Here is a 17,036-nt window from a genome sequence, read left to right as displayed (position 1 = left end):
CCACCTTCATATTTTATAGGAAGCTTCCATTGCACCAGGTTTTCATACTGCCCCTCAAATGCTCTTCAGTTTCTTGCTGTCACTCCCCTTATTCCCTCCCTCAGTCCAAACCCCTCTCCCCTTTCCACCTCGTCCCCACATATCATCCCTCCCCACACCATCACCACCACCACCCAGCTCCAGTCCACCCATAAAATCTATTATTTTCCCCTCCCAGGAATATGTATGTGTTCCCTCTTGTCCTTTCTTCTATGCCTAACCACTCTGGGTCTATAGATTATAGCTTGGTTATCATTTTTTTAAAGGCCAATATCCATTAAATATTAGTGAATATAATATAAGCAAATACATACATACCATATTTATCTCTCTTGAGTCTGGGATACCTCCCTCAGGATGATTTTTCTAATTCCATTATTTGCCTGAAAAGGTTGAGGGACATCTAGGTTGTTTCCAATTTCTGACTTATGAATAAAGCATCAGTGAACATGGTTAAATAATTGCCTCTATTCTTTGGGTGTATGCTTAAGAGTGGTATGGCTGTGTCTTGAGGTAGATAAATTCACACCATCTTCCTGAGGAACCACCATACTGACACCCATAGTGGCTGTACAAGTTTGTCCTCCTACCAGCAGTGGAAGAGTGTTCTACATTCCTCTCAGCATGAGTTTTCACTTCTGTTACTGACCATACTTAGCCACTCTGACAGGTATAAGACAGAATCCCAAAGTAGTTTTGATTTTCATTTCCCTGGTGGCTAAGGATGATGAACATTTAAATGTTTCTCAGCCATTTGAGTTTCCTCTACTGGGAATTCTCTGTTTTAGATCTGTGCTCCATTTTTTAATCAGATTAGTAGTAGTAGTTGTTGTTGTTGTTTTAATCTAGTTTCTTAAGCTCTTTATATATTTTGGGCATTAGCCCTCTATCAGACATTTAGTTGTAATAGCAAAAGAAATGTCCTATTTCAACATTATACTTAACTTTTTAGGTCATTCAGGAATAGAGTGATTCCTAGCACAAAGTTTTTCAAATCGCTATTGAGGCAGTTAAGTCTTTGAAACTTCAGAGAGCTTTGTTGACTAAAAACTGACACCTTTGTATTGCGTGTGTATGTGCACCTTCCAAACACTTACTAGGTTTCTTGTTTGTTTGTTTGTTTGTTTGTTTGTTTGTTCTTGAGACAGGGTCTCCTGTAGCCTAGGATAGTCGTGAACTCACTGTGTTGCTAAGGATGGCTTTGAACTGCTTTTCCTGTCTCTCCTGCTGAGTGTTGGGATTACAAGGAAACATATTTTTATTGGTGATGTGGTGACTCAGTGCCGTTTCTGTAAAACCCAAATAAGTACATAACCAACAAGTCCTGTCCACCCATTCATGGATCCTCCATGGCTCCTATTGCACAATCTAACTCACTCACTTAGACACTTGCTCCCTATGCCTCATTCTTGACTTAGTGCATGCCTGATCTTGCAACCCCAGTGAGCCTTCACATGATAGGGTCACCTTCACCACCACTACCCCCCCCCATTGCCTAACCAACTGTGAAACTGCTACAGTCTTCAAGGTCTCTTGTGACGTCTTTCAGTGCCTAATTAAAATAAATTAATCCATTCACTTTATGCTTCTGCTTATGACAATACATTTTAACTCAGTCTCCTCTAAATCCACATTTCAACATGGAAAACACAAATAGAATACCACTTCTTTATATAATGCTCTGTCTTAGTGAAAGGTTCTCAGAACACACCAGAGGTCAGCATCCTATAGTATCTTCATAGAAAGAGCATTAAATAATTTCTCCAGATTACCCATTAACAGCCAGGATTTAAGCACCAACTTCATAGTATTTATACACACACACACACACACACACACACACACACACACACACACACCTTAAGAAGTCTTTCCTAGCAATGCTTATATTGCACAAGTAGTTTTATTAATAAGCAGGATCTGATTATACTCCATTAATCTCGTGGTGCGTGAGGGGTTGTTACTAAAAGTTCTTGAGATTCTATGGACAGCTTTTCTCAGCATGCAAAAGCATTAACCCTCTGGAAGGTCATCTTCAACTTTCCTTCATTCAGATCTTATTAATTAAGAGCCTGTAATCACTTTGATGGCCTAAAGTCCAATATACATAATAAATACTGCCAACAAAAGACATATTGTAACCATTTTAATGAAACATTGTATCTAGTTTGCCTGCAAATCACAAGTCTAGTTTGTTTTTCCTACTAGTTATTGTGTATTTTTGTCATTCTCAAACTTTAACATGTATCAAAATTATCTGAACCCTGTTGAATCAGTGTGTCGGAGTGGATCAGAACCTCTGCTTTCAGCAAGTACCTAGTGGTGTTGACTCTGTTGGAAGGAGATTACATTTCACAGGCACTGACGTGATCGATATTTTGTGAACTGAATTATCACTTGAATAGATAGACTCTACTCTACAGTTGAACTAAATAGTTTTGTCTCATTGTTTTGAGATTGGCCTCCTGGTAAAAAGGTAGATGAGGAGCAGCACCAAGTTGAGACCTTAATTACAATCATATCAATTATCCATGCTATTCAATACAAAACATTTTTGCTATAAGGCACTCTATTTGAAAGTCTTGGATGACTTTCTATTCCAGAAGGGATGAAATATCAACTCTTTACCATGATGCCTATCTCTTAAGAGTCTACCTTTTATACATACTACCGAATACTCACTGTTTACCCTTTCTATTTCTTTCTGAACTGGCTGGTTCAAATCAGCAGTTCTGGCTCAGACGCCTCTCCATATTGACTGATTCGCTTTGGCTTCTCTTGGCTTCTCACTGAATTGCTCTGCTTGGGCTCATACTAACTCCAGCAATCTGTTCTAATCTTCTGGCTCCTTCTCATTCTCTGGTTTGTTCTGACTTCACCTACAACCTGTCTCTGTAAAACTATCCCAGTAAAACTGCCTCCTTTCTCTGCTGCTGCTGCTGCTGCTGCTGATGATGATGATGATGATGCAGTTGCTGCTGCTCTCTTTCCTGTGCTATTCAAATGAGAGTTGGGTGTATCTTATCTCTGGCTTTCTCTGACTTGTCACTTTGTCTGCCCCTCAATTAGATGTCACTTTCAAATATGGTTGCTTACTTCTACAAACCAGCTTTACCTTAAAGATGTGTACTAAGAGCGTGTCTGTATTCCAGCCAGAGGGATTAAAGGTGTGTCAATCCAGCCAGATCACACAGACCAGAAGGTCTTTAGATGTGATCCCTTGCCAGAGCAGCCATGTTGCTGCATTAAAATTCCTCTACAAAAAAGAAATGGGTCGTTCAATGAAAATGAAAATGTTAAAGTGTAGGGCAGAGCAAGATGGCAGCTAAGGTCCTCCAGTGATTGTCGCCCTATGGGAATGCCAAGTCGAGCAGCTACTCACGTAACAGTTGCCTTCACAAGAGCTCATGGGATCAGGCTTGTGCAAACCTGGAAGGAAAATGGTGAAGATGCTAGTACTAAGTTTAGAAATAAGCAGTCCGGCTCTTCTGGTCCCAGGCGCTGTGGGAGCCGCGGGTTACCGTGCAGACATGGCCAAGTCCAAGGACCACACCACACACAACCAGTCCTACAAATGGCACAGAAATGGCATCAAGAAACTTCAGTCACAAAGATATGAATCTCTTAAGGAGGTTGACTCCAAGTTCCTGAGGAACATGTGCTTTGCCAAGAAGCACAACAAGAAAGGCCTGAAGAAGATGCAGGCAAACAACGCAAAGGCAATGAGTGCCCGTGCAGAGGCCATTAAAGCCCTTGTGAAGCCTAAGGCTGTTAATCCCAAGATGCCAAAGGGCCCCAGCTGCAAACTCAGCCGGCTCGCTTCCATCGCTCATCCCAAGCTTGGGAAGAAGATTCAAAGCTACAGGAGCAAGGGTAGTAGGCTCTGCCGACCAAAGCCCCAGGTGCAAACCAAGGCAAAAGCTGCAGCTAAGGCCCAGGCTTTAATCCCAGCTCAGGCTCCCGAAGGCACCCAGGCCCCTGTGAAGGCCCCAGAGAAAAGGCTTCTGCCTATGTGAAGACAGATGGACTGGTGTGACAACACCTACCTACACACTACTTACAGATGACCAGTGTCCTATGCTGTTTTTACAAATAAACCTAAGGCAAGCTCAAAAAAAAAAAAAAAAAAAGAAAGAAAGAAAGAAAGGAAGGAAGGAAGAAAGAAAAGAGACAGTCTGGTTTCCTGGGGATTAACAAAGGTGGCTGAACGAGTCACAGCGCTCACCTGCTTCTCTTCCACCAAAGCAACAAGTCCTACTGCCCATCAAGATGCATGCCCACAGCATCACACTGAAACTCAACAGTAGAAAAAAGGGAAACTTCTGCTGAAATAAAAAGCAAACAACAGAGTCCTAGGATGGCACAGAAAACAAAAGGGAAAGGGAAAACAGATGTCAGTGTTAGAAAGAGCTGAGAGACTTTCAGTTCTGTGCTCTGGATAAGAAGCATGAATTTGGTTTGGAAAAGAAATTCACTTCATCTCCCAACAAGTTTTCCTGGTGCTCCAGCTATGAATTAACTTGGGAAGGGACCCAGAGTCTGAGTGTGGACCAGTCTAAAAGTGGGAGACTCTTGCCCAGTCTGGGACCTGACGGGCGTTCTTCTCCAGCCAGGCAGGTTGTTACCAGTCAATCTAGACCTGGCTGGTAGAGTGACTCTGCCACAAATCCATTGAGGATGAATGTTGTGACTGAGCCTGCCCTCTGAACCAGGGGTGGGAAGGAGCGGGGGAGGAAGGGAGGGGAGGAAAGGGGGCACAAGAATCTCATGTGGCTTTGCATGGGTGACAGGACTGCAGTAGTTCCCCTGTGCTTCCATCCACCTGTCCCAAAACAGTGGGTCCTACTGGGCAATATGCTCTTGAGGAGTATTGTCAGAAACCAACACACATACACACACACGCACACACACACACACACATACACACATATGCACATTCACACATACACACACACACTCACACACTAACACATACACACATACACACATTCACACACACACACATTCATACATACACACACATTCACACACACACACAGTTTCCACCATGAGAAACACAGCTTGCTTGACTATGGACTTCTTTATATATCTTGCTTTGACACAAGCACAAAACTTGGATTAAAAATCATGCACCAGCCTTCAGTCCCAGCACTCAGGAGGCAGAGGCAGGTGGATCGCTATGAGTTCGAGGCCAGCCTGGTCTACAAAGCGAGTCCAGGACAGCCAAGGCTACACAGAAAACAAATAAACAGACAAAAATCAGGCAGTAAAATATACCTCTTATTTGATTTTTGTATTTTTCATAGAAACAGAAAGCTGACTGGTGCAGTGACCAAAGAGAGCTAAAAGGGGCTAGGAAGTGTTGGGAAGAAAGTTGCCATTTGACATAAAGACCAGAGAATACCTCCCCTGGAGTGTAACACTTGAATAAAACCCTGTACTAGTTCAGGTGACTGAGCCAAATGAGTGTTCTAGAGTCCTCCCTTGAGGCAGGGTGTGCTGTTGCAGGTTTGCAGGGATACAGGGCCAGTGAGGGTAGAGTGAAGTAAGCAAGATCAGAAAGACAGTGCGCTGAAGGTGGTGGGGTCTACAACTTCCAAGCAGCAGCACCCAAAGGGAGAAAAATCAGTGCTTGCCCCGCAGTCCTAGGAGTAACACCTCACACACACACAGACTGACCTCTATAGCCGTGACCTGTTCCCATGAGCAGTTAAAGAATAAAGGGGTCAGCGAGAAGTCAAGAAGGTAACTGGAGTGGAGGGCCCCTTCCCATGAACAAAACAGAACACGGAGAGTGCGTGCCAGCGAAGAGACAGCTGAGTGGATGCTACAGGTGAAGCCTATCGCTGTCGCTAAAGGTAAGTACAAGATAAAGCCACCCAGAGAAACAGAAGAGAGGGAAATGAGACACACACACACACTGCTAGTTTCTGACAACCGAGCAGGTATTTGTTTCCAAGATTTGAGATACTGCAAAGGTATAAGAGGGGAGTATATGAAATAACAAGAAACCAAGAGAGGGTGGTATGTGCAGTATATCACAGGACACTCAATGTAATGTGGACAGGACGGGGATGGCACTCTAATGCGACTGACAAGTGTGGGTTTTATTGGACAATGAGGACGTAGCAACTCCCAAATCAAAAGTCATCGGCTTGAGTTTCCAAAGAAGCCACTGTGAGTTGGAGCCATAATCGTCAGTATGTGATTCACAGACCAGAAACACCGTCATCCTCAGGAGACCTCAAAACCCTGGGCTCTGTGCCAGTGCCACCTAATCAGAAACTGGGAGTGCAGCCCAGCCCCTCCAGGTGACGCTGGCACAGGCCAAGACTCCAGGACAGAACGTCAAGTGGCCACTGCGGGTTATCCAGGGAACAAAAAAAGGGAGCAGAAGAGAATTCTAAATCTACCCATGCAGAGCTGGACGGGCACATCAGGAGACAGCGCTATCAACTGATACTCTGTGCCTTTCTGGGTGAGTTCACCTAAAGAAAGATAAAAGGCAAAATAGGCCTTTTTAAGATGAGGAGATAAGTGCTTGTGAAATAGGAATAAATGATAAAACTGGCACTAGGTACTATGTGATGCATTTCAATTGAAAAGATCCAACCTAACCTTCATAGTGAAAGATCACGAAGAGTGGGAACTTCTCTTAAAAATTGGAATTTTGCTTACCCAGTGATTGGGCAGGGAGTAAACAGGTACTTCAATTAAATGTCCACAAATGGCCAAAGCAGAGGGAAGTTTCTTGCCAAACAAGAAACTTGGCATCTGCTTGCAGGGCAGTTTTCCAAATTAGGCAGTTGGATATCACCACACTCATCTTTTGGGCCTAAGCCTTTCTTCGGCTTGACTGACCAGTTCATTTTATACCTCTCACAAAGTATAGCTTTGAGATAAAATTTTTAACTTTAAAACTTCGGATGATTTTTTTTTCCCCAAGAAGATAAAAATGTTCAGATTTGGTGTTTCTGTTCTAATCTTGAAGTCCTGCTATTACCAAAAATTATTTGCACTAACTTTAAATTTTTATCTCCTAAAACTTGAAGTTGATACAGAAAAGTTGGTCCTTTTTGTACCTTTTTGTTTGGTTGGTTGGTTTGGGGTTTTTCTGGGGGGGGGGCGATTGTTTTTCGTTTGTTTGTTTTTCGAGACAGGGTTTCTCTGTGTAGCCTTGGCTGTCCTGAACTCACTTTGTAGACCAGGCTGGCCTCGAACTCATAGAGATCTGCCTGCCTCTGCCTCCCTGAGTGCTGGGGATTATAGGCGTGGGCCACCAAGCCTGGCTTTACTTTTATGTTTTTTAGTATGTAGGATCAAAGCTTTCACCTGCTAGACAAGGGCTCTTCCACTGGATTGTCTCCCCACCCTATTTTGTTTTGTATTCTTTTGTACTAGCGAGTCTTTAAAAGGGAAAGGTTGGTTGAGCTCACAACTCTTAAAGTTCAAGGCATAGCAGAAGTGGCTATGTGCTTCAGCCTCTGATAAAGGTAGCTCACTATGACTGGGACACGAGGAACAGCAAATGCTCAGAGCTTGAGTGCACCAGAGACTAAAGAAAGAAGATTATGGCACGCAACCATCACTTCTGAGGGCATCGATGCTTACGACCTATAGACCCCGCTTCCCACAGATTCAACCATCTCTCAGGAATGGAATCCTTTAGGCCAAGCTTTCAATCATGGCTGCTTGAGGTACAATCAGTAAGCATGAAAACCACAGCATTTCTACCTTCAACCACAATGTTAATTAAAGTATTAAGTGGTCCTCAATGACAAAATTGGGCAAGTTCAATTGCTTTCAGCTTTACAATTAATATACAGCATTTAGTTTGAAAGAGTCCTTTATGGAGTAAATAGGGTAGAGATCTCTTTGCATGAAGGCAAATAATATTCATTATTTTCAGTGAGACACTCCAAGAACAGACAACTACAAAGATTTTCATGGAAATTTTAATCAGTAAATTGGAAAAATAGATTTGTAGCCATATTTTATATGGAAATATCCAACTTTCCCAAAATTTTCACAAGCAATGGTACAAAAGTCAACTCTAAATGTATTAAAGGCATTTTAAAGAACTAAATAGTCATGCAGTCTTTATGAAAAGACTCAGAACTTCCTGTAAGAATCAATTCAAAGGACTGTTCGCTCTGTCTCAACCTCAACTCTGCCCCATGTGTCTCCATCATATGCTCAGCTATTTCACAAAACAAACTGCATGTCCTGCCCTTGTCATAAATAAAATGAAATTAAGAGAGCTTAGCAGTCATGAATTTCGTATCATCTTTTTTGTGTGGCCATATTAGAAACCATGTAGAGAAGCTGAGCTGGCCTAAATAGTTACCCATTATTTCTGAAAACATCTTAGCGTTCTCAGACTCCTCTGAAAGCATGTGGTCACTATCCAGAGTGCTAATGGTATTTTCAGATGGAAACATCAGGCTTTTGGCTTCTAAAAAGCATCAGCATTAGTTTCCATGGTTTCTCAAGCTACCCACATGATTAGTTCTTTCAGCTGACTAGTATCTTGGTTGGGGGGCGGGGAGGGGGAAGCTATCTTATCTAGTGGGACTTTAAGCAACTTTCCTGAACTTAACTCTCTACATGGTACTGGCACTCTATTGTGTCCACTTAAATGTCCCCAGAAGAGCACAATGGCCCATGTTGGTTGGTCACTACTCATCTCATAAAGAAGAAAATAAAAGAACCACTCAAACAATCCATCCATTGACAACCATGACTCTGTGCTGTTTTACAGCTTGGCTATAAAGTTCCCATCTCTCTATAGAATGGCTAGGACTGAGCCTTTCTGTAAGGGTTATATTCTTCCTGTTGATGATGATCCCACCGATCCCAAAGTGTGCTTTATTACAGTGGCACACGTTTTTAGGGAGGGCCTTCTCTCAACGTCATGATAGCACAGGTTTTTCTTAGTTCGAAAAAAAAAAACACAAGCAAATTATTTTTGCCTCAAATTATTTGAGTTAATAAAGTTGTAGTCTGTCAAAGCTCTGGTCTTTCACACTCACACTGTTTCTGTGAGGTGGGTTATCTATCTCTTAGACCAGTATTAAGTGGAATTATGGGTAAATTCGAAGACAGACTCATCAGCAGCAAAAGATACTGACAGAAAACCTGTATGGTTTTCATCTTCCTTTAAGGTTTTTGTGATTCGATAAAACTAAGAAAAGAGAATTTACTTTACATTACAATATACTGACATATCACCCATCTTCATATTTGCCCCAAATTTCAAAGGTTAAAAACAAATACTTTTATGGCAATAATAACTTCTTTTTACTTTAAGAACTCTACCTGACACTCCTGTGTGCTTGTAATAATAAAACATAGATATTTCCAAATGCCACAAAGATATACTTTGTCTTACAGGAAGTTGACAAAATCGTGCGGAATATCATTTCTCTTGAAGAACACATCGTGTAACCTCTGTGCAATCAGACCAGAGAAAAATTATTCGAGTAACCTGATTCTCGCTGACAAACCTGAAGCGCTCCGCAGGCATATGCATCCATTCAGAATCATTCAATAAATAACTATACTTCAAATCAAAGTTATAGAAGACTACTTAGGAGATTTTACGACCCTGCTCATTAGAGTGCTGCAAGAGTCTCAAAGCTTGATTTTTGTTTACAAATACAGTAATCAATAAATAGACCTATATACATAAGAAATACATGAATACATAGTTTATTTAAATGGTACATAAATCTCTCTGTTTCAGAAAAATGTGAACATTTTTGGTATTTTAGTTTTTAATGTTACTTAACAGCCTTTAAAGAGTAAAAAGTATGGCTTTCCAAACATGACAGACCAAAAACTATGTATAAAATTATAAATTACTTTTAAAATATCAACAGTTCTCTTTTTAAACTATTGAAAACCTTAAAATCTTTTCAACAATATCTAATGTGTGTATGATAGAAAAATAAGTTATTGATGAAATTCTATAACACAAGCAATATCTATGAACATAGCCAAATAAATGGCTAAGAACTTTGAAATTACTACTTGAAATCTTAGAAGACAGAACAAAGCATGTATTTAATAACCTGGAACAGGTGGGAAAATAAAGTAGTATTTCCCTATGAAATTTTCTCTTTAAGTATATGAATTAGTAGTTCAGGCGAAACAGCACAACAGTAATTATGTGACTCATGAGACTTCACCATTTTCAAATATATAATGTTCTTGGGTTACCAAATACACGTGAAACATGCATTTGTCAATACCAGGTGCATGAGCATCTATAATTTATAGGCTGGGGCCTGGTGAAGGAAGGACAGAAGTGTCATGGTTCATACTGAGTGTCTTGACACATATTAAGCTCAGGGCAACAAGCAGAAAGCTGGAACACTTAAGGCCAGGCAATGTGCCCAACAAAAGCAAGTGTAGTGGAACAAAGACTGGGAATAAAGGTAAGACTATAGTCTCTAGTCTACAGTCAATATTCCATACTCTAAAGTCTATAGTCAATGACAGGCAAAGTAATTGGCCAATAGCCATAAATCTCAGGGGGTAAAAACACAGGCATAATAACATATTAAAGATAATCCTGATTCTTGGGTCCCTATTGTCTCCTAGGCGGGATGCTTTCAGCTTACATCAACCCAGAAGCAGAACTGGTGGCAAGGTTATACCATGGGCTGATCCAGGAGAAGGAAAGGACCACGGATATGCTCGATTCCTCCTCATTTCACTGTGGCCTAAAAATATAATATGTAGAGGGAGGAAAGAAATATATTTCCAAGATTTATGATTCTAGTAAATATCCCAGAACATACCTACTAGGACCAAAGGCATAAAGGATACTTTCAATAATGCCCAAATATAATAATATGCCTTTGATCATCGGGGATCATGCGTGTGTCTGCATGTGCCTCGCAGACATGTGTGTAGTCACAACATTCACCACTGCAGCTCCATTGAAATATGCTGACGTTAAAATTCCTAATTCATGGGTAGCATCAATACATCAGTATAGAAAGTGAACCAAGTCAGGCATTGCTTTAGCAAAATATATCTTCCAAAACATTCATGACAGGAAAAACCTGATCTGATCCAATTATCCTAAAACATGGAGGGAGAGAGGAGAGAGGAGAGAGGAGAGAGAGAGAGAGAGAGAGAGAGAGAGAGAGAGAGAGAGAGAGAGAGAGAGAGAGAGAGAGAGAGAGAGAGAGAGAGAGAGAGATCATATTAAAGCATCTCTCCCTGACCGTGCTTCACAAACGAGTCCCATTGATCTTGCCACTGTGATCTGTGAAGTTCAGCTCAACATGGTTGAAGGCGGGGTTATCAGTTCCACCAACTTCCACAGGATGCGATTTATAGCTTAAAACATGATTCTTCTGGGGGGAAAAAAAAAGGAAAGAAAGAAAGAAAGGTAATGTGAAAATTTTTTTTTAGAAAGAAACTTTCCTTGTGCAGTGAAGATAATTGCTACTGCTCTTTCTATTTCTCTGAAAACAGCTTGGCAATCTACTGAGGGGGAGGGGGAGTGATTCCAGCTAACCAATGTACACCCGCAGAAGGTCGGATGGTGTATGACAGTCATTTGAGCTATACATGTTTATGTATGTGAAGGTGTTATGAACTGTCAATAGCTATCCATAGATTCTCTTAAATAGTTTATATCTATCAACTGAATACCTGTAGATACAGATATAGAAATAGCTCCTCTTCATGTGATGGGGACTAATTGGTGTCCTGGTCAGGTGATGGTGATGAAAAACCCATTTCCCTAAACGTAAGATAAACAAAACCCAACCTACTTTCTTAAAAGCATCAAAATTGGATAAAAAGTCCTGTTTGGTTAGTAAGAATCGAGGGTCCAAGTTCTGTTTTCTTCCTCCTGGAAGACAAATACATTGTTTACATTGTCATACAGACACCTATAATGACAAAGTGACCTCCCACCACACAGGCGTTCGGCTTATGGACGTTCAGAAAGCGCAGAGCGAACCTGTCAAGTGGTGCTGAGGATCCAGGCTATAAGCCTGCTATAAGCCTCTAGCTGATAAATGTGAATCCTGTGATATCTACCTAGATAAACAGGTAACGAGAGCCAGTAGCCCTCAGTCCTACTCAACTCCTTCATCTGGTGCCACCTGGATAAAGAGCTGCCCGTCACAATAATGACAGGAAAAGCATCCACGTGACCTGCCCATAAATTAGCAAACTAATGCTCTGCCTTTGCTTCCTGCCCCTCCACCTCTGCCCCTCCACCTCTGCCCCTCTGCCCCTCTGCCTCTGCCCCTCCGCCTCTGCCCCTCCACCTCTGCCCCTCCACCTCTGCCCACCTCTGCCCCTCCGCCTCTGCCCCTCCACCTCTGCCCCTCTGCCCCTCTGCCCCTCTGCCTCTGTCCCTCTGCCTCTGCCCCTCTGCCTCTGTCCCTCTGCCTCTGCCCCTCTGCCTCTGTCCCTCCACCTCTGCCCCTCTACCTCTGCCTCTGTCCCTCCACCTCTGCCCCTCCACCTCTGCCCCTCCACCTCTGCCCTCTGCCCTCTGCCCCTCTGCCTCTGCCCTCTGCCCCTCCACCTCTGTTCCTCTGCCTCTGTCCCTCTGCCTCTGCCCCTCCATCTCTGCCTTTTGGTCACTATGAATAGTTACACGAATGGAGAAATTATGAACCATTGAATGAGTTAAGAAAGTGGAATGTCGCTTGCTCACAGGTGTGTTGCACAAATCCTTTAAGGTTTTGCTTTAGAAACTGATCTGCTGATTTGGTCTTGCTTTCTGCCTGCCTGCCTGGCTGCCTTTCATTTTTTTCTTCTTCCCCCCCCCCTTTTTTTTTTCTTGGTAGACCAACTAAGATGGTTTTGAGAACCAAGTATATGGTCCTCAAACCAGGGCTATCTATGTCTTTGAGGGGATGTGCTTAAAAGACAGATCCCTATGCTGCAGCTTGGACTGACCAACTTGGAACTGTGGAGCCACTGCATTCTTGATTTTTCCAGATTTCCAAGGTGGTTGATGATGATGTTGTTGTCGTCGTCATCATATCATCATCATCATTATTTAGGGTTTTTTTTTTTACAGAGCTCTGGGACTAAAGGCAGGCACCACCATGCCAGATCTCTCTGTCCTTTTCACAAAAGTGCTATATAAGATGGATTCACTCAGTTAAAGGAATAAATATAGGGGGAGGCAGGATGGTTTAGCAGTTAAGAGCACTGACTGCTATCACAAAGGACCTGGATCTCTTTCCCAGCACCACATGATGCCTCAGAATCACAGGTAAAGAGGGATATGGCACCTTCTTCTGGCCTCGGTGGGCACCAGGCAAACCATACGGTGCAATTACATGATATGCAGATAAAACACTCATACATAAGAAAATATTAACTGATTTAAAAAATAAACTAGAAGCATAAACATAAGTGATGAATGGTGGAACATAGGCGGTGGGGGCCCCAACACAGGAAGTGGCCCAGAAGAATGTTCATAATGAGAACGAAATGAAATCTCAGGACAAAACCTACGTTCCAGGTAACAGGTTACACTCTGTGCATTATCAACTGATCATTAAAACTATATTTATTCTTTATGAACATTTTCAAAGGCTTTCTACTACATAATGAATAAATATTATAGTTATTATTCTTTACATGTGTGCATATTTTTGAGGAAATCTTGAAATTTTCAGGCAAATGGATGGGACTAGAAATGATCACCCTGAGTGAGTAATCCAGACCCAGAAAGACACACATGGAATATACTACTTATAACTGGACACTAGCCCAACATGGATGTCCTCTGAGAGTCTTCACTCAGGGGGAATTGGGACAGATGCTGAGACTTGTATTGGGACTCCAGGTGAGAGTGGTATGGGAGAATGGGGAGATAGATGGACCCAGATGGTCCAGGATTCCTACAAGAAGACCACCAAGACTGGCAGACGCAGGAGGGGCCTGCATAAACTCCTGTACCAACCATGGACAATGCATGCCGGACGCCTAGACCCCTATTCAGATCTAGCCAATGAACAGCACATCCCCCACAGTTGTGTGAAGAGTGGGGACTGACTCTGACATGAACTCTGGTGCCCCCTATTTGACCACTTCCCCTGGGTGGGGAGGCCTGGTGGCACTCTGAGGAAGGGGAAGCAAGCTACCAGGATGAGACTTGATAGGCTGTGACCATATGGTGGGGGAGGAGGTCCTCTTCTGTCACAGACCTAGGGGAGGGGAATAGGGTGAAAGAGGGAGGGAGGGGGAATGGGAAGATACACTAGAGGGGAGAGCAATCGGGATGTAATCTAAATAATTATTTTTAAAAATTGATTAATTAATTTAAAAATGAAATAAATAAAAAATTTAAAAAGATACGCACACAGCTCTACCTTTGTAACAAGTAACTGTGTGAGCTTTATCTCACAGCAACCTGCCTGCATCATTCTCACTTTCCACATAACAATGCTGGGGCTCCAAGTGGAGTGGTTATGAGCCTTGCCCGAATCCAGGTAGCTACTAAGCGGTAGAACCAAGATAACAATAGTGATGGGTCTTCTGCCTTAAGTTTAGGCTCTCAAATACTCTATGAATAAAACTTTAAAAGTAATATAAATTATTAACAGGATCACAGTGAAGTACCACAAATAGCTATAAATCATACATAGGAGACTTGTATTTCTAGAAGGGAACAGAAAGAAAAAGTTGAGATAATTACCTGTCGATAAGCTGATAAGTATCCCCACAAACAATGTCACCAGTGTTCCAATAGTACTGAAGTACAGATATGACAATGAATACCAATTGTCCATCAGTGGAGTCCTGAAAGATGCCAAAAATAGTGCTACAATAATTCACCATGTGCCTAGCAAACAAACAGTGTGTATCAATGATCCTAAAATTAAGGAATGCAACCTTTAACCATTTTAATGTCATGATTAATGGTTCTGATCTATAGCTACTGAATCAGGAACTTAAATATGGCTTGGCTTTGGCCACACATGTGAGAAAGGACTTTAAATATCATAAGAATAAGGCTCCATAATTCTCTGGCTCAGCAGAAACACAAGGTATGAGGCCACAGTCTCCTGTAGCACTGCAACCTGGCATAGGCAGGTTTCTGTAGACTCCCTGACAACACAAAGATAACGCATAGCCCCAGTAAAATCTCTTTTATAATTCTTACCTGGAATGTGTAAATAGCCAATGAGTAATCAAAACAACATCCTATGCTATTCTTGCCCCTGCAGACCAGGGACCAATGTAACTGCAATAATTTTCCTGTTAGCATCTTCTTAATTTTTTCTTGTAATCTATTAAATATCAGACCCCTCAAATGTCATTTTAAGAGCACTTATTCTAACTAACTAGGTTTGTGTTATTTTCTGAGGGGTTATCTTCACTTTATCACAAATAAACTGTTCTTATACATTGCCTCTTAAGCTGGTGAACTGATGTAATTTGCATAAGTGTGCCCCTTAGGCTCATGTCTTAGTAGCTTGGTCTTCATCCCAAACTATTGGATATGGCAAACTTCTAGGCAGTAAAGCCTACTAGGAAGAAGGTAAGTCATTGCAGGTACCCCTCAAAGGGGATATTTGGGTGTCCAGCCTTTCCTCCCTCTCTATGCCCTCCAGCTCCATGAGGTGAAACCATCTCCTCCAACACATGCTGTCACCATGATCTACTGCGCCGCCAAATCTCAGATGTATCAATGTCAGACCATCATGGCCTGAAACCACTAAAACTATAAGCCGAAATATCATTTGCCTTGATCAAGCTGATGCTTTGTAACACAAAGCTGACTATACATAATAATGGCAATAATAAAATATTAAGTGTCTGTGTTTTTTTTTATTAAACTCTTCATTATGGCCCCAATATTGTTCTTATCATTGAAGTCAGCCATAAGTAAGGTAGATGAAATTGCTCTCCACATAAAGCTTAGATCCAGCGAAAGAGAAATACAATAAGCAGTAAATAAATAATTTTTTTAAAGTCTTATAAGAAAAAAAAATGGAGCAATGCTGTATGAGAAGAACAGGGTAGAGAGCAGAGGTCTACACTGCAGTGTGTGATCAGAGAAAACCCTGGGGAATATGAACCGCGGCTCAGGGATGTCCTTTTCAGCTTCAATAAAACAGCTTCATTAAAATCAACCTCCCTGCTAAGAACAGTGTGTAGAAGCACATTTTTAAGGCACCAGCAAGATCAAGGTAATGAGAAATTCAGAAGCTAAAATCCCAGGAAGAGGAGAAGCACGCTGAGATGAATTAATGAAGTTGACATAATGTGGTATTGAGCAAAGGGAGAAAAAATACCATAGAATAGTGACTTGAGAAGCAGATACCCAGGAAACTGCCATTTGACTTACATTAGTTTAGTCACCAGCAAACCTTGGTAGACAGCACGGTAATCTTTTCAATTAGAGGAGCCTTACCAGGAAACTGGGATAGAGGGGAGGACATCCTATTGGGACTCTAGATGAGAGAAGCATGGGAGAATGGCAAAGTAGAAGGATCCAGAGGGTCCTAGAAACCTACAAGTAGAACATTATGATAGGAAGATTTGGGCCCAGGGGTCCCGCTCAAACTAAGGCACCAGCCAAGGACAATACAGGCGGTAAACTTTAAACCCTTACCCAGATTTAGCCAATGGTCAGAACAGTCTCCACACTTGAGTGGAGAGTGGGATATGACTTTCTCACATACTCTGGTGCTTCACATTTGACCATGTCCCCTGGAGGGGGAGACCTGGTGGCACTCAGAGGAAGGACAGCAGGTTACCGAGAAGAGACTTGATACCCTATGAGCATATACAGGGGGAGGTAATCCCCTCAGGAATAGTTATAGGGGAGGGGAATAAGGGGAAAAGGGGAGGGAGGGAAGAATGGGAAGACACAAGGGATGGGATAACCATTGAGATGTAACAAGAATAAATTAATAAAAAATTAAAAAAAAAGAGGAACCTGATTTATTGAAATTCCACATGGGGAAAAATTAATCTTGGTCACACCATTAACCAAT

General features: G+C 42.0%; 2 protein-coding genes across 2 annotated transcripts in view; one reads left to right on the top strand and one right to left on the bottom strand.

Annotated features, from left to right (window-relative positions):
- Positions 1-3,569: 3,569 nt before the first annotated feature.
- On the top strand, positions 3,570-4,028 carry LOC127212561 (60S ribosomal protein L29-like; the record flags this gene model as incomplete). The annotated part of the gene is made up of 1 exon (XM_051172639.1): positions 3,570-4,028. A coding segment is annotated over exon 1 (459 nt), but the record flags the coding sequence as incomplete, so codon positions are not given.
- Positions 4,029-11,181: 7,153 nt separating this feature from the next.
- The window catches only part of Slc5a8 (solute carrier family 5 member 8), a 42,322-nt gene continuing 36,467 nt past the window's right edge, over positions 11,182-17,036 (bottom strand). The window contains exons 13-15 of the mRNA XM_051172647.1: positions 14,729-14,832; positions 11,832-11,911; positions 11,182-11,408 (exon numbers count right to left, since the gene is read on the bottom strand). Of these exons, the coding sequence (XP_051028604.1) occupies positions 11,283-11,408; positions 11,832-11,911; positions 14,729-14,832 (310 nt within the window). The 3' untranslated portion in view covers positions 11,182-11,282. The remainder of the gene's footprint in view (positions 11,409-11,831; positions 11,912-14,728; positions 14,833-17,036) is intronic.

The sequence above is a fragment of the Acomys russatus genome, chromosome 31, assembly GCF_903995435.1.
Source record: "Acomys russatus chromosome 31, mAcoRus1.1, whole genome shotgun sequence".
Classification (NCBI taxonomy): Eukaryota; Metazoa; Chordata; class Mammalia; order Rodentia; family Muridae; genus Acomys; species Acomys russatus.
The sequence above is the reverse complement of the archived record's forward strand: the minus strand, read 5'-3'. Positions and strand labels throughout refer to the sequence as shown.